Source organism: Coenobita brevimanus, chromosome 23 (genome assembly GCF_032717465.1).
Source record: "Coenobita brevimanus isolate Jiangsu-jjx chromosome 23, ASM3271746v2, whole genome shotgun sequence".
NCBI lineage: Eukaryota > Metazoa > Arthropoda > Malacostraca > Decapoda > Coenobitidae > Coenobita > Coenobita brevimanus.
In genome coordinates this window covers 2561100-2585000 of record NC_136976.1, presented here as the reverse complement: position 1 = coordinate 2585000, position 23901 = coordinate 2561100, and the positions used below count along the sequence as shown (strand labels likewise).

General features: G+C 40.9%; 1 protein-coding gene across 1 annotated transcript in view; it reads right to left on the bottom strand.

Annotated features, from left to right (window-relative positions):
* The window catches only part of LOC145392935 (vitelline membrane outer layer protein 1 homolog), a 26232-nt gene extending 4108 nt beyond the window's left edge, over nucleotides 1-22124 (bottom strand). The window contains exons 1-7 of the mRNA XM_080267223.1: nucleotides 22105-22124; nucleotides 20708-20760; nucleotides 10161-10363; nucleotides 7521-7650; nucleotides 6648-6805; nucleotides 5068-5133; nucleotides 1834-2028 (exon numbers count right to left, since the gene is read on the bottom strand). Of these exons, the coding sequence (XP_080123349.1) occupies nucleotides 1834-2028; nucleotides 5068-5133; nucleotides 6648-6805; nucleotides 7521-7650; nucleotides 10161-10363; nucleotides 20708-20760; nucleotides 22105-22124 (825 nt within the window). The remainder of the gene's footprint in view (nucleotides 1-1833; nucleotides 2029-5067; nucleotides 5134-6647; nucleotides 6806-7520; nucleotides 7651-10160; nucleotides 10364-20707; nucleotides 20761-22104) is intronic.
* Between the last annotated feature and the right edge of the window lie 1777 nt (nucleotides 22125-23901).

The following is a 23901-nucleotide window of genomic DNA, read 5'->3' as shown; positions in this document are numbered from 1 at the left end:
GTGTGTGTGTGTGTGTGTGTGTATCAATCAGTGTTTTCATAGCTGCGTACATACACACACACACACATCAATAAACACGAGAGTCTACATGGATGAATGGCTACCCAGTGACGCATTGAGTGTATTGATGCCTCTCTCTCTCTCTCTCTCTCTCTCTCTCATTATTGTTAGAAGTTTAACCATTTGTCTATACGCGGCTCACACCATCTCTCTCTCTCTCTCTCTCACTCACACACACACACACACACACACACACACACACACACACACACACACACACACACACACACACACACACACATCAAAAAGGTATACATAAAAACACCCACACACTTTATACCACACTATATTAATCACTGCCCGGAGAGAGAGAGTGAGAGAGAGAGAGAGAGAGAGAGTTGGTCAGTGTAGTGTGGTTATTTCGAATTCACGTACATACCGTACATACATATATTCATACATAAATACATACATACGTGCACATGCATACTTACGTACATACTGTACATACATATATTCATACATGAATACATACATACGTGCACATACATACATACATACATTCATACACATATATACACATACATGCATAAGTACACATGCATTCATACATTCATACATACATACATACGTAAATACAGTACAGATACATACATACATACATACACACATACATGCACACATGCATACATATTATACATACATACATTCATACACATACTGAACTGTACACACATACAAGCATGGATACATACAGCTTTCGTGTGTAGTTTTCTGCATACATACATGTGTACGTACACATCCAGAGATGTGTGTGAGGGTTTTGATACATACATACATATATTCATACATACATACGTACATGCCTATACATAAATAATTGTGAGGATGATTATTAAACTGGCGATGGTAATGATGATAATGATGATGATAATAATAATGATGATGATGATGATGATAATAATAATGATGATGATAATGATGATAACGATGTTTGGAAATGAAATCAGGTATAATAAAAATCCAAAAAAATCTCTCAGAATCATATATATTGAATATTGACAAAACCAAAATATTTTTCCTTCCTCTATATATCAGAATTTACCGAGTGAAATGTAATATACAGAGAATAGCCATACTGAACCATATCCATAGAGAGTTTGGTGTATTATTATTATTATTATTATTATTATTATTGGTATTGTTATTGTTTTCTTTATTACTATTATTATTTTTATTATTATTATTGTTATTGTTATTATTATTATTATTATTTTAATCCATACACAACTCTCATTGTCCATACAGAAAGAAGTATATATGTTATTGTAATTTTTTAACTAATTGTTATTGTTATTATTATTATTATTATTATTATTATTATTATTATTATTGTTGTTGTTGTTGTTGCTGTTGTTATATATGATGTTATTCACTTCCTCATCTTCTTGGTCTCCTTCTCCTCCTCCTCTTCCTCCTCCTCCTCCTTCTTATTCTTACTCATCATCACTCTCGTCCTCCTCCTCCTCCTCCTTCTCCTCCTCCTCTGTCTACTTCTTAATCATCATCATCATCACTATCATCATCACTCTCATCATCACTCTCCTCCTCTTCCTCTTCCTCCTCCTTCTTCTTCTTGATCATCTTCTTCATCTTCTCTTCCTCCTCATTCTTCTTCTCCTTCGTCTCCTTCCCTACTTCCTCCTCCACCACCTCCTTCCCTACTTCCTCCTCCACCACCTCCTTCCCTACTTCCTCCTCCACCACCTCCTTCCCTACTTCCTCCTCCACCACCTCCTTCCCTACTTCCTCCTCCACCACCTCCTTCCCTACTTCCTCCACCATCGTCTCTATCCCTACTTCCTCCTCCACCATAGCCTCCTCCTCCACGGTCTTCTCTACCACTATCACCACCTCCTCCTCGGCCTTCGTCTCCTCGTCCTTCTGCGGGTAGAGAGCGCAGCAGAAGAGAGAGACGTCGTTCACCCCTGTGTCATCCACTATCAGGCTGGGGTCCTCTAGCCTCGTCTGTGGATAGATAGATAGATAGATAGGTAGGTAGGTAGATAGGTAGGTTGATAGGCGAGTGAGTGTGTGAGTCAGTGGGTAATGGAATGATGGATAGACGGTTTGATAGATGAATAGATGGATAGATAGATAGCTAGGTAGGTAGGTAGATAGGTAGGTTGATAGGCGAGTGAGTGTGTGAGTCAGTGGGTAATGGAATGATGGATAGACGGTTTGATAGATGAATGGATGGATAGATGGATATAGATTATAATTCATATATACATACACACACGTATACATACTCTAGTTAGGGGAGAATGTAAAGATATTCATGTTGATAGACAGACAGATAGATAGATAGATAGATAGATACGTGTAGTGAAAGAAATCTAGAATAATAATCCATAACTCGAAAAATTGTTCTCTCTTCTTCACGTGACCTAAAATTGCCATCCCTCCATCTTGAACGCTTCGGTATAACGATCGATTAGCACCGGAATACGATGCTAGTCACGAAGAAGTGCCATGGAAGGGAGGGAGGGTTCTCTGCACCACGATCTTTCCCTCACATATCCTAACCCAGCCTAACAGATTAACCTGAGTGCCTAACATACCGATTTAGCCTGATTCTAAGCAAGCAAGCCTAGCCTAATTTCAACCTTTCATAAAATTTCTTCCTAATCCAGCCTGACAGATTAACCCAGATGACTAACAAACCTTCCTAACCTGACAGTGTGACAGACAAACGAACCTAACTTACATTTTAGTGCATAAGAATAGGTAAAAACAGAAAACGATAAGCAATAACAGAGTTGCACACTGCCACCTGATTGCGGTTTATCTACGCCCTTCAAACTCCTCGGTTTTTGCCTCACCACCCAGGCCAGGAGCGTGATAAATCGCCCAACTTCACATCACAGCCTTGACGTAATCACCCAGGTAGAATTTATGAGTCTGGGCTCGTATACACAAACGGCCTTGAGGCTTCACGCGGCCTTAAGTCGGGTGGGCCGTAACTCACTAAGGGCCATGCACGCAGGCTTTCCGTACTGACTCGTAAACAAAGTAACTCCGATCTTATATTCTCCGCAGCACAAACCGAACCAGACTTGTTGTTGTTTATCTCGGTATGGTGCTGGTGGTCGCCTGTGGACTAGATCGTGCTTTGCGAAGGAAATGGAGGTTTCAGGGATTCACTGAACCCTCCTATCCCTTGAACTCCTGGCGCAACCATATAGTCACAGTCTACATTGTTCTACATTTTTTTTCTTTTTTACAAATTACATGGCAACACCAGATTAATTATACATTGTGGTATGGGCTTAGACCCGACCCATTCTGACCAGCATTGGTATATAGTGATTCTTCCCTCTCAGTTCACTGCAGGTCATGTAGTGAAGACATATTTTTAAGTGGCAGACATGGTGTCCACTAAAGAGTAAGTTGATGTGTACTTCTTTATTTTATACCTAAATACTTTATTAGTGGTTTGTATTGTAAAGATATATGACTATTTTACATCTCTGTTTAGTTATATATATTTGGTTTGGTTTCCTCTGATTATAATTATACTGTGATTTTGCTTTAACCATATGGTCACACCAGGCGTTTAAGGGACTTACTAGTGCAAGTAGTGTGTAGGTATTCTCAACAAAGGAAAATAAGGTTCGGTAACCCATTGTTTAGGGAAGACAGAATGCCTAAAGTAGGGAAATCAGAATGCCTAAAGAATGTGGCGTGACAGCAGGCAAGCAGGTAAGAAACAAAGGGGTAATTTAGCATACGATAGTAGTGATGATGGTGTCCTTATTAGAAAACGGCAGGATAATCTAGTGTTACGGTGGCCTCAGCTGCACACAGCGTTTATCCATTAGAAAATGTAAAGAGGTTTTCGAAAGAGCAAAGAAAGTGTGTGTCTGTTCTTAGGTCACTGGTCATTGGTGAATGTAATAAGAACTTGGCTGACACTGACCTTGCGGATGATAACATGAACAGACACAGAGTAACAAGGTTTGTGTGTCGTGCCGTCTGATGGCTAGTCTCAGCTGACGCACAAGATTTCCTGCTAATCATTCCTTACACTTAAAGCCAGTGTTAGCTAAAAACCAATGCGCTAAATTTAAGTCAGCCTTAAGACAAAGCCAGAGGTCGTCGTGCATGGGCCTTAGAAGCAGCCGTAGGACCGCCTTTAATGTTTCATATCAGGCCAGCCTTAAGACTGCCTTCTGACGGAGTTTTGGGCATACCGGCTTCAGGTGTGCAAATACCTGGTGATCTTTTTCAATCCGGTGACCTGGTTTCTGAGTCAGGTCTGGGTGCTTTGGAGATTGTTTATTTCTGGTATTATTTTGTTGTTGTTATTATTATTATTATTATTATTATTATTATTATTATTATTATTATAATCATTATTATTATTATTGTTATTCTTATCATCATCATCATCATCATCATCATCAGTAGTAGTAGTAGTAGTAGCAATAGTAGTAGTAGTATAGCAGTAGTAGCAACAGTAGCAGTAGTAGCAGTGGTGGTGGTAGTAGTAGTAGTAGTAGAAGTAGTAGCAATAATAGTAGTAGTAGCAGCTTAGACAAGGGCGAATCCAGGAATATTTCTGGGAGTGTTGCTCATCTCACTTTCAAGAATAATAAGGATTTGGCTCCCTAACACCTCCTCCTAAGTGATTTATTTTGCATATTGCTCTATACTGCCTTTTTCCGTGTCACGTAAATCCCTCCGCCTCTTGTTATGGGATTTATTTTGCTTTTTACACCTTACCGTCCTAATCTGTGTCACATAAATTCTTCCAATATGGCCATACTTTTGCATAAATAAAGTTCAGAGGATAATGATCAGCCGTATTCAAAAATAAATCGCTAAGGAAGAGGTGTTGGGAGCCTCTTTGGGTTACGAGAATGCAGGTCTTGGTGTACAGAGAGAGAGAGAGAGAGAGAGAGCGACTAAAGCAGGCTGTCCGTCTGAAAAGTAAGAGTTAGAGTGAGCTATTTCTGCCTAACCATGAGAGATAATAAAGAAAGTGAGATATCTTTAACTGACCTCTACTCCACAGACGGCAGATTCGTCGGGGCAGCTTGACCACTCGCCCCACTGCCCACTAGCGATCTGAGAGAGAGAGAGAGCGAGCGAGAGAGAGAGAGTAGAAATTAGCTATGAGCAAAATTAAATCTAGTCTAAATCGTCAGAATAAATAAACTCATTACCGTTTAAATACACAAGTTACAAATTCTGAACAAGAACCGTTATCATTTCAGTAAACAATTTCAAATTTTCTAAAACGGTCATGACAAAGAAGAAAAAAAATATGGAAACTAAGGCCAACTATTCCATTCTATTACAGGACATTTATATATATGTTTTTTCGCTTCATTTCAGATTCGGTGTTTATTGGACATCCGGTATATTCGAAAGGTATGTTGATTTTCAAAAGTAGGGTACGACAATAACATTCCGACATTTGTTTACCATCGACTTCCCCGCGTAAATCTGTTTAGTTTACAAAGTTCCCTAACGCCTCTGATCTGGACGCTTCTTCGTAATATTTAACAGTTCGGGTTCCTTCTTTCTTGACAAGAGTTAGAATTTCAATTGCGAAGATGGAATAAGGTAGATTTCAAATACTGACCTTTAGCTACTTTGTACATCTTTGAACTTTCGCTCCCTTTCAGTCCTTTCAAACGTCGTTCATCTTACCCTTGTTCCCGTTTTAATTTTGAAAGTCCCATGTCTCAAAATCTTGACACTGGCTGCACTCATTCTCAGTTGGTTTTATCATCTGAATCCCATGGTCCCAGTTGAAGTCAATAAATCTAAGCCTTTTCCAGCAGTATTCAATTCTTTATAGCAACATTCCACTTGCCATTGTGCCATTTTTAGATCTGACCCTTGATGCATCTTTCGTGTACCCCTTCAGAATCTCAACAGCGTAGTCTCATGTACTTTTGACGGACACTTGAATCTGAATCCCTTGGCCACATAATAGCAAATACCAGCAGTTGTCAGCAGGCTTCTGGCTTTCTTGCAGTCCTTATCATACCCTTGTGCCCTTTCTAGCCTTGACAGCCTTCCACCTGCTGCTTCGGAGTAACATTATCGAGGTTGCGTTCATTCATGACGAGCATTAGAATCAGAATCCCAAATTCACAAGACAGCAGCTTTCAAATTCAGCTTGCATTCTCTAAGCCTTTCTAAAATTCTTCACCTTACCCTCACACCCTTTTTAGGCTTGGCAATCCTCCTTAGGGCCTCGTCCTCCTCCCCCTTCGAAATATTGATTTTCCAGTTCCATTCATTCTCTGTGAGTGTTAGACTCTGTAATTTAGCAGATCTCAGTTACTTCGAGCAGTCTTTTCAACAATCCTCAACTTACTTTCGCGCCCTTTTTGGTCTTAACAATCCTCCTTAAGGCCTCTTTCTCCAATCCCTTCGCGATATCAGTAACTCAATTGTGTTTGTTCTCAACGAGTGTTAGAATCTGAATCCTGAAGTCACAATTTAGTAACTCAGCAATCTTAAATCTTTTTCAGCAGTCCTTAACCTACCTTCGGACCCTTTGTAGCCACGACAATCTTCTGTAGGGCCTCTTCCTCCTGCCCCTTCGGAATCGGAATATTGATAACTCGTCTTTCTTCATTCTCAACGAGCGTTAGAATCTGAACCCCATAGTCGCACTCGAGCTGTAGATTCTGAACGGCCACATCGTCGCTTAAGACGCCCTGTTCCTCCAGCACTTTGCCCCTCATGCCTGTTATGTACCCTTGGTTGCAGTTTTGCATTCCTGTAGAAGGGACAGAAGAAGGAATTAGGCCTGTTTCTCTGTCTGGGTGTATTTAAGGCTGTCTAACTTGCTATTTTTTTCTGTCAGATTATCCAGCTAACTCCACGAGTATTTTTGTCAGTGCGTTTAAATACAGTTCTAGATTTTCTTCCTTTTGCTTCTCATATCCCGTGGCTAAGTGGCAGAAAAAGACAATGCTACGGCTCTACATCCTTTCCGTATCACATCTTCGTGACTAGCATCAAATTCTAGTGCTGATCTCTTGTTACAACTCAGTATTCAAGGTAGAGGCGTGGTAATTTGGGGCCAAGTCAAATTAAATACAACGTAATTAACTTTCACGCTATCAGTTTAACACGCCATCTGTTTTCTGTCATTCAAAATTTCTATCTTCTGATGCTGAGCTATCTTTCTGTCTTGTCTTTCTGTCTGTTTAACTGTTTATCTGACTGTCTGTGTTTCTTTATCTGTCTCTCTGTCGGTCTAGATATACATTTTTGTCTACTTTATTTTCTGTTAAGTGTGTGTTTCTTACTATAAAACTTTTCTGTGTTTGGCCAGATACCTCTTTGTGTTGTTTGTTTTGTTAATTTCTTTCTCATCTTTCTATCAACCTATATCTATCTATCTTTCTATCCATCCATCAGTCTAACTATATCTGTCTGTTTAGTTATCTCTCCCTCCACCTGTCTGTCAATCACTCTATCTATCTTACCCAGCCAGTCTCCTTTTTCACCCTCTGTGCTGGTTACATATCCCGTGGGTAAGAAGTTGCCATCAACGCAGTACAGCTTCACGGCGTTCAGGGCTGTTTCGTCCGTGTCTAGGGCTCCATACGGCTCGAACTGTGGATAGATAGATAGAGGGATAGATAGGTAGATAGATGGATAGATAGGCAGATAGATAGATACGTACAGATGATTGATAAACAGGTATATATATAGATACACTCATTGATTAATTGATTGGTATATATGTGGATAGGTAGATAGGTGGATGGATAGATAGATATATAGATACAGAGATACGTCGATTTGCTGACTGATTGATTCATAGGTAGGTAGACAGACAGACAAACAGATAGATAGATAAGTAGACATTGATTTGTTGATTGATAGGTGGACAAACAGACAGATAAGCGCAGAGATACATTGATTTATTGATTGATAAACAGACAGATAGATAGATAGATAGATGGGTAGACAGATACAGATAGATAAGATACTGATAAAACTGTCCCATACGAATAGTTCATGTTAAGATTACTTGCCTGGCTTACACTGATAGATTGATATACAGTACAGATAGATAGACAGATGGATAGATGGATGGATAGACTGAGAAGACAGACAGATGAATATAGTTAAATCCTTTGTAAGAAGTGTAGATGAAATGAAATACACGAACTCACGTATATAGTCTGTCTGTCCATCTGTCTATCTATCTGTCAGTCTGTCTATCTGTATATCTTTTTCCCAGTCCTGCTGCTCATTAGTTTCAACCTCTGTCTCTTCGCCGCACTGTTGCATCTTTATCTCTTTTCTATCGCTACTTCAATGGTCACTGCTCCTCTGAACTGTCTGCTTGCATCTCTCCACCACTACGGCGGGCACGTAGCACCCGTCAAGCAGCAAATTCTCATCCCTTTTCTCTCCAACTCTCTAATGCAAGAGTTAACCGTTACTCCCAGTCCTTCATGTATGCTACAGGTCAACTCTGGAACTGTCTCCCTCTGTCTATATTTGCTACTGCCTATGACCTCCAGTCTTTCAAACGTATTGTGTCCAGGCATTTCGAAATGAACAGGTCTTGAATTTGGCTGTCTGTTATTTTGTTTTTGTTTTATTCTTGGAGGGAACAGTTTGCGGGCTTCTGGCCTTTGGTTCCTCCTTCCTTGCATAAAAAAACAAACAGGAAGGCCACAGTAAAACCTCCTCCTAACCTCACACACACACACACACACACACACACACACACACACACACACACACACACACACACACACACACACACACACACACACACACACACACACACACACACACACACATATGCTACTGGGTATACATCCATCCATCAATACCTAAATACACACATACATACATACATAGCCTACATCCATCCATCCATCCATATATACATCCATCCATCCATCCATCAATTCATATATATATATATATATATATATCTATATATATATATATATATATATATATATATATATATATATATATATATATATATACATACATGCATACATACATTCATATCAAGAGAGAGAGAGAGAGAGGGGGGGGACGTCTAGAAATAGTACGTAACCGAACCCTTCCCAATTAACCAATAATGTTTCTTTTAATTGGTTTGTGTGTGTGTGTGTGTGTGTGTGTGTGTGTGTGTGTGTGTGAAAGAGAGAGAGAGAGAGAGAGAGAGTACGTGTAACCGAACTCCTTCCAATAAACCAATAGCGTTTCTTGTAATTATTCGGAGAGAGAGAGAGAGAGAGAGAGAGAGAGAGAGAGAGAGAGAGAGAGGCACTGTTGACAAAATAAAGCTAATTAATCCTCCAGAGTCCGATCCCTTCACGTGCGGGGATTTTTATAGGGGGGAAAAAAAATTGAGCGTACTATCCTCCGCCTACGTGCTTATAGTCGCGAAATTCAAACTCCTTTTTTTTTTTTTAGTCAATTTTTTTTTTTCTATTTCTATCTTTCTCTCTTAGCTTTGGAGGACGTTTTCCAGCTGGAGGGATTAGAAATAGCTCTCTTTCACCTCTTCAGCACGATTTTTTTTTTCTCTAAGCTGGACAGAATCGACTTGAAGGAGGAAAAATATGAGAGAAAAAGATGACGTCGGTGATTTGAAAAAGGTGTATTGATTTCGAAGAATGCTTTGGTTCATTATCATCATCATCATCATAAAAACTATCATCATCATTTTCATTACCACCCTCCTCCTCCTCCTCCTCCTCCTCATCATCATCATCATCATCATCATCATCATCATCATCATCATCATCACCGTCATCATCATCATCATCATCATCATCATCATCATTATTCTCCTTCTCCTCCTCCTTCCTCCTCCTCCTTCCTCCTCCTCCTCCTCCTCATCATCATCATCATCATCATCATCATCATCATCACCACCATTATCATCATCGTTGACAGGTCAGATTACACACACACACACACACACACACACACACACACACACACACACACACACACACACACGCTCCCCTCCCCACAAAACCAAACCTCCAGAAAACGATCACCCTATAAAAAAACACAAGTCCCATCACACCACTCCGGCGCCAAGGCCCACCGTCCATACTGAATCACCACGATGACATTACCTTCGCCTCTGCACTCGCGGCGAAGCTCCCATCAGGGCAGTACTCCACGGGCCCCCAGACGCCCCAGTCCAGGCCATTGCTGAGGACGAGAGACTTGGTGATCTGACGGCGGGGTGTGTGGGTGAATGTAGAGGGATACGCGATGTTGCCGTTCGCTGCCTTCCGCAAACTGATTTTTCCCGTGATGACTCTCCCGTTTGCGGCTGTTAGAGAGAGAGGGGTGTTAGATGGGGTGTTAGGTTGGAGGGAAGGATGGTGTGTTTGGGTGTTAGAAGGATGGATGGTTTGTTAGAAAGGATGTTAGAAGGATAATGTGTTAAAAGAAAGAACTCTCCTTCCTTTGGCTGTTAGAAAGATTAGAAATATTGGAAGAATGGTGTGTTAGAAAGGGGTATTAGAAAGAAGGATGGTGTGTTAGGTGCTAGAAAGAAGGATGGTGTGTTAGAAAGTGTTAGAAGGATGGATAGTGTGTTAGAAAGAGGTGTTAGAAGGAAGGATGGTGTTAGCAAGTTGTTAGGAGGATGGATAGTGTGTTAGAAAGGTGTTAGAAGGATGGATTGTGTTAGAAAGAGGTGTTAGAAGGATGGATGGTTTTAGAAAGTGTTAGAAGGATGGATGGTGTGTTAGAAAGAGGTGTTAGAAGGATGGATGGTGTGTTAGAAAGGTGTTAGAAGGATGGATGGTGTGTTAGAAAGTGTTAGAAGGATGGATAGTGTTAGAAACGTGTTAGAAGGAAGGATGGTGTGTTAGAAAGGTGTTAGAAGGAAGGATGGTGTTAGAAGGAAAGATGATGTGTTAGAAAAAGGTGTTAGAAGGAAGGATGGTGTGTTAGAATGAGGTGTTAGAAGGAAGGATGGTGTGTTAGAAAGGGGTGTTAGAAGGTTGGATGGTGTAAGAAAGGTGTTAGAAGGAAGGATGGTGTGTTAGAAAGTGTTAGAAGGAAGGATGGTGTGTTAGAAAGAGGTTAGAAGGAAGGATGGTGTGTTAGAAAGGTGTTAGAAGGATGGATGGTGTTAGAAAGGGGTGCTAGAAGGAAGGATGGTGTGTTAGAAATGTGTTAGAAGGATGGATAGTGTGTAAGAAAGAGGTTAGAAGGATGGATGGTGTGTTAGCAAGGTGTTTGAAGGAAGGATGGTGTGTTAGAGAGGTGTTAGAGGGAAGGATGGTGTGTTAAAGGTATTGGAAGGAAGGATGGTGTGTTAGAAAGGTGTTTGAAGGAAGGATGGTGTGGTAGAAAGGGGTGTTAGAAGGAAGTTCCCCAACACCTCTTCCTTTGCGATTTATTTTTGGATATGGCTGGTTAATATCCTTTTGTACGTTATTTATGCAGAGTATGGCAATATTATAAGGATTTGTGTAACACAGAAGAGGACAGAAAAAAGGTAGTATAAACAAAATAAATCGCATAGAAAAATGTGTTAGGACTTCGTGTGTTTTTCATGCATCTCAGAAATTTTACTATTTTTTTCGTAATATTTCGTCATGTTTCGTCTATCTTTGGCTGTTAGAAAGGAATAGAAGCGTTAGAAGGAAGGATGGTGTGTTAGAAAAGGTGGGAAAATATTTGTAGCTGCAGGGGGAGAAGAGGGAGGCCGAGGATGAGATGGGGGAATGGAGATATATGCAAAAGGGGTGCGTGAGTTGGAGGAAGGACAGACATATAGCAGAGGACAGGGCGATGTGGCCACCCCCTACGGGATTAAGGTGTCTGGCAATAGATAAATAAATGGATAGATAGACTGGGAAAAGAGAGGAGGAGGGAGGCCAAGGATGAGATGGACGGATGGAGAGATGGTAGAGGTGAATGTGATTTGGATGGAGGGCAGACAAATGGCAGAAGACAGAGTGACGTGGAGGCGATTTGTTTGTGGCCACCCCTTACGGGATTAAGGTGTCTGGCACTAGATGGATGATAGATAGATAGACAGATAAAGTACTTACCGCCAGCCGCCAGTAAGCAGAGGCACGTAAGTAGGAGTGAGTGTAAGTAGGTCTTCATTGTGGGACAGTTCTGAGCGATATGACAGGTGGGAGAGAGAGAGAGAGAGAGAGAGAGAGAGAGAGAGAGAGAGAGAGAAAGAAAGAGAGAGGGGGGGGAGGGAGAGATAGAGAGAGTCATGGTGAGAAGTATGCAGGATAGGGAAAAAATGTGGAATGAGGACAGGGAGAGAGAGAGAGAGAGAGAAAGAAGGTGAGCAGCAGAAAGGGAGGGAGAAAAGGAAGGAAGAGGGGAGCAAGGGAGGGAGGGAGGGGAAGAGAAAATGAGACGGGGAAAGAGAGAGAAAGGGGGGGGGGCTACCATACGTCTGGATTTTCCCGGGCATGTCCTGCGTTTAGGTGTCAAACTCTTCGTCGGGGAGGAATTTTAAAAGTTCTCCAAAAGTCCGGAATTTCAGCTTCCATTACTTCATGCGAAATTTTTAATGTACTATTAAACTCTGTAATGACGAGAGAGAGAGAGAGAGAGAGAGAGAGAGAGAGAGAGAGAGAGAGAGAGAGAGAGACTTTCGTTGTTTTCGTCAGCTGGTAAGTGTTGCCAACTTGACTGGTTTAGTGCTAGCAGAGCAAAAAATGTCCCGCCTTTTCCTGCTGTTCAGCCACGATTTTTTTTGTTTGTTTGTTCATACGTAGTGCTGTTATAGCCATAAAATAAATGGTAAATGCACACAATTATTGGCTGTTTTCATTTTTACATTGTAGCATTTGTTATTCTTATGATCTTATCCTGCATCTAAGGCGTTGTTGCATTTTACAGTCATACCCTTACCAATTCTGTACTTTGCCTGTTTTCCAATCTATTGTAAAAAGATTAAAGAAAGCGCTCCAATCGAAGTGAGCCTGTGCAGGTTTATATCCAAGGGTTGGTTGGGGGTTATTGCTCACGTAATGCCACTCAGGGATGAGTGAGGCTGGTCACTCTCATCTTAAGTGTCAGGATGATGGATCATGGATGGATGGATCCAGTACAGTAGCACACACACACACACACACACACACACACACACACACATATATATATATATATATATATATATATATATATATATATATATATATATATATATATATATATATATATATATATATATATGCAGCCTCTGTGGCACAGTGATAAAGTGTGCGTTTTCGCACACTGGAGAGCGAGGGTTCGCGGCCCGCCGGGGTAATAAACTTTGGAAGCCACACCAACACTACAATTACACTTACAAGCACTTCTCACCCTACATACAATCTCTACCAGACAGCCTAAGCCACTTGGTAGAGATACATTGGCTGTATCGTCCCCACTTTGGTCGGGATAGGCCGGTCCTGCAGTGGATACTTAAACGGCTGATGAGATATATATATATATATATATATATATATATATATATATATATATATAAAGGTTTCGTAATGCCAAAAGCCCAAAGTTTATGTTGGGCGGGAGCATGGCATTCAGCGGAGGCGTCCGGTATTTTGACTTCAGATATGGCAGCCCTAGAGAGAGAGAGACAGACAGACAGACACAGACAGGGACGGAGACAGGGGGGGGGGACAGACAGACAGGGGGGGCAGAGAAGACAAAAATAGAGAAAGCGCAGTAAGGGGGAGGGGGAGAAAGAAGGGAGGGGGAGATGTTATGAAGGACGTAGGTAAGATAACGTGTGAAAAATGATTGAGAAAGTATGACTGTATTCAGGATAGTGTGTGAAAGTCTCCACATGTTGCAGAGAGAGAGAGAGAGAGTAGGGGTTGGAATGGAGATTGAGGGTCGAATTGAGAGAGAGAGAGAGAGAGAGTGGGGGTAGGGAGGAGAGCTACATCCCACCTACGCAGTTACGTTTGAAAATTTGAGCTAATCTAACCGTTGTAGTAAATTCTAAAAAACAGTCGGAGGCAAAAGTTCGTAATACGATTTACAGCCAACGTTGTCTTGCCTCCTGTATTTTCCTTTTTGAGAGAGAGAGAGAGAGAGAGAGAGAGAGAAATATTAATCCACTCGTCCTCCTGTTTTAAAGAGAGAGAGAGAGAGAGAGAGAGAGAGAGAGAGAGAGAGAGAATATTAATCCACTCGTCCTCCTGTTTTAAAGAGAGAGAGACAGACAGAGAGAGAGAGAGAGAGAATATTAATCCACTCGTCCTCCTGTTTTAAAGAGAGAGAGAGAGAGAGAGAGAGAGAGAGAGAGAGAATATTAATCCACTTGTCCTCCTGTTTTAAAGAGAGAGAGAGAGAGAGAGAGAATATTAATCCACTCGTCCTCCTGTTTTAAAGAGAGAGAGAGAGAGAGAGAGAATATTAATCCACTCGTCCTCCTGTTTTAAAGAGAGAGAGAGAGAGAGAATATTAATCCACTCGTCCTCCTGTTTTAAAGAGAGAGAGAGAGAGAGAGAGAGAATATTAATCCACTCGTCCTCCTGTTTTAAAGAGAGAGAGAGAGAGAGAGAGAATATTAATCCACTCGTCCTCCTGTTTTAAAGAGAGAGAGAGAGAGAGAGAGAGAGAGAATATTAATCCACTCGTCCTCCTGTTTTAAAGAGAGAGAGAGAGAGAGAGAGAGAGAGAGAGAATATTAATCCACTCGTCCTCCTGTTTTAAAGAGAGAGAGAGAGAATATGAATCCACTCGTCCTTCTGTTTTAGAGAGAGAGAGAGAGAGAGAGAGAATATTAATCCACTCGTCCTCCTGTTTTAAAGAGAGAGAGAGAGAGAGAGAGAGAGAATATGAATCCACTCGTCCTTCTGTTTTAGAGAGAGAGAGAGAGAGAGAATATTAATCCACGCGTCATCCCGTTCACATCACAGCACCCGTAATATTAAATAAAAGTCTTTGTTTACAACTAAAACTTGACATTGTGCAGCTCGCGCGTCATTTGTTTTTTTGTTTGCAGGCTTTTGAAACTGCTGGCGAATAAAACGAAAAATAAAAAGAGCTTGGTAAATACATAATATATATATATATATCTGCCTGTCTGTGTGTCTAGCTGGCTGTCTCGACACATTGTACATACGGTACCCACCTTCCTATCAATCCATCCATGTATCTGTTTATCGCTCTCTCTCTCTCTCTCTCTCTCTCTCTCTTTCTCTCTCTCTGATAGCCTTCAATGTTTAAAAAAATACTCGAATCAAAACATTAATTTCCACAGCCTTCCTAGTCTCAGGGCGAGATAAAGAGAGGGGAAGGAGGAGAGGGAGGGGAGATAAATGAAGGAGGGGAGTGGAAGATTAAGAGGAAAAGGAGGAGAGGTGGGGAAAGAGAAATGAAGAAGTAGAGAGAAAGATTAAGAGGAGGAGGAGGAGGAGGAGCGGGAGGAGAAGAAGAAGATTGTTAATAATAATAATAAGGTGACTCAAGAATAATAATAATAATAATAAGACTGTTCTGTCTATCTATCTATTGCCAGACGCTTCAATCCCGTTCGGGGTAGCCACAAACAAAACGCCTCCACGTCGCCCTGTCCCCCGCCATTTCACTGCCCTGCTCCCAACTCACACCTCCCTCTCTCATATACATCTCCACCCCATCCCTCCATCTCATCCTCGGCCTCCCCCTCCCTCTTCCCCCCTCCACCTCACTCACATACACTCTCTTCGTCAGTCTTTCACCCTCCATCCTCTCCACATGGCCAAACCACCTTAGTGTGTTCCTCATAACGCTTCCTATCACATCCACATCCACACCACAACGCTTCTTTATATCCTCATTCGTCAGCCTGTCTCTCCATGTGACTCCACAGGCTCCTCTTAAATAACTCATTTCCACTGCTCTCACTCTTGACTTGTGTCTTTCCAACAACGTCCAAGCTTCACTTCCGTACGTTAGAGTTGGTATCACAATACTGTCATGTAGTAACTTTTTCACTTCCATGCTCACTTCCCTGTTTCTTATCACTGCTTTCAAAGAACCAGCAACCTTTCTTCCCTGCTGTACCCTTTCAAGCACTTCACCCTCCAAACTTCCATCCTTACTCATCACACTACCCAAGTACTTAAACGTACTCACATTTTCCAATTCCTCACCATCCAACCTCGCTGTACATTCACTGACTTCGCCTCTCTCAAAGACCATCACTTTACTCTTCCCTACATTCACCTTTAGATTCCGTTTCTTACACACTCTCCCAAACTCATCCACCAAGCCTTGCAGCTCCCCTTCGTCTTCACTCAACAACACAGTATCATCTGCAAACAACAGTACAGGGAGTTTCCAAACACTATCCTCTCTCACCAGGGCCACTCCAAGATCCACTGCCCTACCTTGTACCTCTTTTATTACCCCATCCATGTACAGATTGAACAACCATGGAGACATGACACATCCCTGTTTCAACCCAACCTTCAAAGAGAAAAATTTACTTAGTTCACCATCCACACGCACTGCAGCCTTAGCACCCTCATACATACTCTTCACAGCATTCAACAGCTTCCCATCTACTCCATATATTCTTAATACTTTCCACAATCCTTGTCTATCCACCCGTCATATGCTTTCTCCAAATCCATGAAAGCCGCATACAACTTCTTTCCCTTCTCTAGAAACTTTTCCACTGTTAATAATAATAATAATAATAATAATAATAATAATAAGGTGACTCAGTAGTAATAATAATACGAAGAAGACTGTTAATAATAATAATAATAATAATTATAATGAGGAGGAAGAAGAGGAGGAGGAGGAGAAGCAATAAAAAGAAACGAGGAAGAGATGGAATCAAAGCCGTATTTTCATGGACTTATTATGCATCCTGGCAATTCTTCCTTTGTGGTTTATATTCTTATTACTGATTAAAGCCATATAATCATTAAGGGGACGCCTGGTGGATTAGTGAATTAAGGTGCTCAAAAGTTCCAAGTCTAAGGATGGTTTTACCGCTTCCCTAATGCTATTCAGGGTAGAGTGATTGGTCTCCTTGCCTTCGTAGTTGTTGTAGCTCCAGGTTCATCCGAAATGTAAACCCAGTGGACTGCAGTCTGAAGTTTTCCCCCTCTTGCCGTCCACCATCGTCTTTCTGGGGGGATAAGGAGGGAACTGAGGAACATTTGTGTACTCTGATAATGGAGCCTCCCAGCCATATCACTGCCACCGCCTGAAGGCATCCCTCTCCAACATCTTGCCTTAATGCACCAACTAGCCTAGCCTCGGACCCCTACCCTCCTATTTTTGTGGCCAGTACAGGATTGGATGATGGGTGGATGGATGGATGAATAGTTGGATGATGGATGGATGGATGAATAGTTGGATGATGGATGGATGAATAGATGGATGATGGATGGATGATCAGTGGCTGGATAGATGGATGATCAATGGTTGGATGGATGGATGGATGGATGATTGGATGGATAGGTGGATGGATGGTTGGATGATTGGATGGATAGATGGATGGATGATCGAAGGATGGATGGATGATGGGAAACTGGATGGATGATGGATGGATGCATGCAATATTCTCATGTATGCTTCTTATTTGGTTTATTCTTGCATATAGACAATTGTATTAAGCTCAGGAGAATTTTCTAACACAGGGATTAAACATAGCCATCATTAACCCCACACCATTAGGGTACTTTCTTAATTGGAAAAATAAATCACTTAGTATAGCGCAAATATAAAGCATAATTGGTGGGACAAGATCATAGAGTGAGACCTCAGGGGGACAGGGACTGAACAGGAAGGCTGCCAGAGATCAAGCACCATGAAGAGCCTCCTTTGGGTGACCAGGACTGACGCATTGAAGGATGTTGAAGCCTTTATAAATGGTACAGAGAAATGATACGATGTTTGGGTTTAAGAGGTTGACAGAAATGAAGACACTGGGAATACAGGATGACATGTAGGGGAAAAGGACGGAGAAAATAAAGATACAGTGCTGTTTATGGTTACGATAATACGGTACAGTATTACTTTCCCTGTACAAGTTGCGGTTCCCTCAGAGCAACCCTGTCTGGAAAAAAAAAGGATTATTACTGTATCGCTGTCAGTCCCATGACACATTTTCTTCACGTATTCATGTTAATGTACCACCAAACAATTTTTCCTGACTTAGAACTGACCTCTAGTAGTGAAGGGGTGAGTGAAGGCTATGATCCATATTCTCGTTAATTAAAGAATGTCCCTAACACCTTTTCCTAAGCAATTTATTTTGCTTATTGCACCTTACTGCCCTATTCTGTGTTATAAATAAAAATCCTTCAAACATCATCATACTCTGCATAAATAATGAACAAAAGGATATTAACCAGTCATATCCAAAAATAAATCACTAAGGAAGAGATGCTTGGGTGCCTCCTTAAGCAGTGAGAATGCTGTACAGGTCTATATGTAATGCTCCAGTTCTCAAAGTCTCCCCAAAGAATAAAATCATCTGGTGGTTGCAGTAATAAATATATTACTGCATACATCACTGAAGTGAATGCAGTCATCTTTGTGGTAACTGAAAACTGTTTGGCTCCGTCTTGGCGATTCAAACACACTGCAGTTGAGAAAAGCTCGGCATTATACATTTGCCTACCAGTTCAGACCTCAAATTTGCAACAGGTGCTACCAAATCAATTGCCAGATATTCACTTATGTGATAATCATATGTGAGAAGAATGGGAAAAGAGGAGTGATAGGAGCCATCAGTTCCCCTAACCCTCATTTTTTTTTTTTTTTTTTTTAATCTGACTCAGGGCATAGACATAGCCTGTTTCCCAGGCCCAGTAATCCTCCTACATACCATACACGACCATATGTGTGGCTCTTACTCTTCTCATCCCCATCCCTCTCACGCAGTTACCACTCTGGGAAGTGTCTGGCTTCAGCACCACTTGTCTCACACCAGTAGAGATGTATAATGCCAAACTTTCCTCATATATACGCTGCACACATAGGTCTGAATCGCCCAGAAGCAGCCAGACAGTTTTCGGTCATGCAGTGCCACAGCCAGCATCAGAGGCCAATACCTACCCTTAATTAATCTGGCTAATACTCTAGTTTACCAGCGGAAGACAGAGCAAAATTTTTTTCTGTAATATTTTCCTATTTCATGTGTAATGGAGTTTATTTGGTGATACACTAATTAAAATGGTGCAGGACAGAGTGACATAGAGGCAATATTGTTTGTGGCCAACCTTTAAGGGATTAAGACATTTGACGACAAACAGATAGACAGGTGGAATTAAAGTAGCTGGAAGTTTCCTGATTTTTATTTCAAATGGCAGATATATAACTTAGCACCGAGCTGAACAAATGTCCGCCCTGATCATAGTGTGTTTTGGTCTAACTGACAAAACCTTTTCTGTTCAGTTGATAACCAAGTGTAGTCAGATTAGATGGTAGCTTTGACTAATAACCAGGGAGAATCGTTCCTGCCTCACACTCATTAAATTACATGCAGTCATGATTTAGTATTCAAGCTGTGTGTTGCCCAGTTCCATCAGATCAAAACAAACTGACAACTGTATTGTGATTAAGACACCTCTGTCCCAAGGTGCGAGACGGTACTTACACAGGACTTTCTGATGACCCCCAAGTATAAGCCTACACTGAGAAATCTTGCCATGTGCAGTATGTGGAATGTGTGTGTATAAATATTACAGTAAATTAATGTTGAAGATGGTTAAGAAGAGCTGTATACATATTAAATATAGTAAATGGAAAAATAAGTAACAGGCTATTAGCATCACCATACTGTACATCTGCTTATTAACTAGATTCATTATTAACTGGATCAGGACAGTAAAGCAGTTTCAGATTTGACATGTACTCTCTTAACACATTTTTCACTATTATATACAATGTAAAGCTGTTCACTGACACAACATTTTTTTCATGCCACACATCACCGCTTATTACCAAAGGGTCATGATGTTCAGAGAATAACACATGTATCTCTGCACACGGTATATCACTTTATATTACATATGGACTTCAACATCTGATACTTATAGATACATCCAAAACAACAAATACATAGATACTTTATTTGAAGTAGTAAATAAGACCTTTAAGTTTACAAGATAACCATTCATATCAAAACATAACCTTCATGCGATTTTTCCACAATAAAGTACATTAGGTACAGGGAATGTATCAACAGTGTTAAGTGAGGAATTACTGTATGTTTTCCCTAGTTCCCTTGACAACAGGCTGAACTGACAAACAACACAGAGTTCCTGGTTGAATTAAACAGCGATGGAGAAGAGGGTTTAAGTCTGAGGAAAATACAGAAAAAAACAAAGTTTAACCTAAACACTTGAGGAATACAGAAAAAAACACAAAATTTAACTTAAACTAGGACATCACTGCCCTTTTACATAATGCCGAGACACAAAAAACACCAAGTACGGCACAGAAAAAGACAAAATAAATAAATAAATAACTCTGTTACCTGCTTCCTGTCCTGTGGTTTCAATAGTCTTTTACCATATTCTGTATTGTTGTAAGGTAACTCAGCCACAGGTACAGTATATAGATCCAAGCTGATAAACAGTTACATAGCCTATAATACATTTTTTTTTTTTCATACACTTTCTAGCAAAAGTTGGGAAGTACAGTAATTATTTGGCTGTGACACTTGGTTTACCTTCCAGTCCATAGAAAACATCAGCTTTATCATGGTCAGTCTCTGTATAGGAACTGAAGAGAAAACCAGTATCATTTAAATGGATTTGATTATATGGCATATACACCATAACAGTAACTACCTCCATCCTGAATGAGCAAATTTACTTCCTTCTTATCCCCAAATAAATTCAGCTTTGGACTGACTATTAAACTGGATGGATTATATATAGTGTTCATTTAAGTTTATTTCTGAACTGGATGGATTACATAATCTCATTTAATTTAGCTTAGGATAAACTTTCTGAAATGGACGGATTGCACACAACCTTCTTCATACTGTATAACTTTTATCTGGACGGATTACAACAGCCTTCATCTGCCCCTTCACTAAAAACAGTCATCATGAGGAAGCAACACTAAACTAGAGAAAGATGCCAATGGAGTGATGTCATTGTAGTTAAGTTAGGAGAGATCAGGTTAAGTTAGGCTTGGCTTGGCTGGGTTACACTAGGCTAGGCTGGATTAGGTTAGGCTAGGGCAGGCTAGATTAGGCTAGGCTAGACTGGGTTAGGCTAGGCTAGGCCAAACTGGGATAGGTTAGACCAGGCTTGGCTAAAGGATCGGTTTTATAAAATTCAACTGACTTTACAACATTGCAAGATGTGAAATGATTGCAAGGGGTTGTGACATGTTTCCAGAAACCCTTTTAAAAGGAAGACTGTGTACTAGCAGAACAGTAAAGGATTTTGAAATTAAATGCCCCTGGTGGACAAAAATAAATACAGTACTTATAAAAAAAAATACTGTACTTCTGATAGTTCGTAACACTAGAAACAGTTCATGATCCACCCTATGGATCCATCCCATCACTGCATTTGTAAAGTCAAGAAATTAAGTATCTTCCTAAGTGGAAAAGCCAAACCATCCAAGAAACACTTGTCTTGTTAAGATTTAGGTTGTTTTGCTAGTTTTCAGTACTCATTGAACAAAATATACTGCCCATTCCCAAACACAATGAAAAAAGGAACAAATTCCTGCTGTACACAAAATGAGTTGCAAACACTCCTCCTCCAACCAGAACTATCTTCACATATATACAGTACACAAACACACCAAAACCTCCACCCAGACCACCAACTTTCATGAACATCCATTAAACAAAAATTCCCCAGAAACTGACCTTCTCAAAGATATTGTCCCTGGAAAACAATGTGGTCATCACCCTTCCCCACTTCAATTTGTTTCATTTATAAAGGTTCCAACATGCATGTGTCGGCCTAATGGCAGCTCTGCACACTGCTCGATCTCTAGTAGTCTCTTTATTCAGTCCTGTATCCCTGAGGTCAAATTATTTCCTTGTCCCAGGTCATTTTCGGTCTGCCTCCTGCAACCGTACCCTAAACTTTCACAACTCACTCTCTGCACCCAAAAGTCATCCTTCATCCTCTTCACATGCCCAAACCATCTCAGTCTACTCCTTCTCATCACATTACTAATACATTCATCCACAAAGAACAACTCTCAAACAGTCCATTACACTTCACTCTAATGCCACCCTACACACTACAACACACTTACTCACTTCATACACACACACTGCTCTCACTGTAATGCAAGCTCCTAATACTTCACCAAATATACATACACCTCACTCTTTCATAACACGAAAACCATTGACATAACCTTGACAAAGGTCTCTGGGTGTGCTCAGCTCAGGTGGTCAGATTCCTGCAGTCCATCTAGTTCCAATCCAGAAGAACATGGTCAGTGGTAGTTCCAGGGACTTGAATGACATGTGAATAATTGTTCAGCCCATATCACAGGACATTCTCTTGATAGTTCTACCATTGTGTGCTCTTTCACTGTTCCTTGGGTCCATATTGTCATAGGTTAAGAGTGCTTCCTAACACCTCTTCGTATGTGATTTGTTTTGCTTATTACACCTTGCTGTCCTTTTCTGTGTTACTTAAATCATTCCAATATCACCATATTCTGTATAAATAATGTACAAAATAGTATTAGCTATCCACATCCAAAAATAAATCAGTCAGGATGAGGTATTAAGGAGCTTCCTTAACTAAAGAAATTAAGAAGCTTGATCATACCTCATTCCATCATTTGGTGGGGAAAAAAGATCAGGATGATGAAGATAACAAACACACACTCCTTAAATGTCTGGACTAAGTAACCTAGACCTGGTGCCCTGTGCATTTGACTGTGCAATATCGGATTGGATAGAATACTGTACTGTAACATCATCAGCGCTATCCATCTGTCTATTGCCAGACATCTTCATTCTGTAAGGGGTGGCCACAAATAATCTGCCTCCACACTGTCCTGTCCTCTGTCATTTGGCTTCCCTCCATCGAACTCACACTTCCATCTCTCATACATCTCTCCACTCCATCAACAACTACTGTAGTATATTATCACAGTGCTCATGTGAGGACTGCATTTTAAAATACGCTCCTGTACATATTACTCATGCCTTGGACTCCTGGCTCCACTTCACATGCCTGACCATCTGCACATTTATTTCCTTTTGCACCTCCGTCTATCTTTTGCCAAATGCCTTAATCCTAAAGAGGGTGACCACAAACAGATTGCTTCCACAGTCCCCTGTCCTCTGCCATTAAGCATCCATCCCTCCATCTCACACAATGTTGCCAGGTCAGTGGGTACTGTTGGTGTCCAATCCTCTCCGAAATCATGCCCCAAATGCATCCAAACAGTCCTTTAGCCCAAGCAGAGTCGTGATCAATAGTTCTGTGACACTATTTGTTATTTATTGCGATCCTACCCTGCCTTTGAATTTTTAGTGTAGCACCGTAAATCACCAGTCTTCTTCCCATTCTACAGCCTTAGGGAATTCCAGAAATTTAGGTTGCCAGTACAGTGCTAGTTAATGTCCATCAGTGATGGGCAATACAATTAGCACCACCCTGTACCTCCCCTGCATCTATCTCTTTTTGGCTGAAGCCCTCACACCCTTTACCACACCTGTCCAAACCCAACTCTGATCCTGTAATTACAATGATGCAAAGTTCTCTCCTTCTACCTCATCCCCCTTCCACTCCACACCATCTCTCTCCCTCTCTCTCTCTGTATACTTCTACCTCATCCTCAGTTTCCCTCTCCCTCTCTCTCTACCTCCATCTCCCTCTTCCCCCTCTGTCTTCACCTCACTTGCTCTCACCTAATCAATCTTCCCCT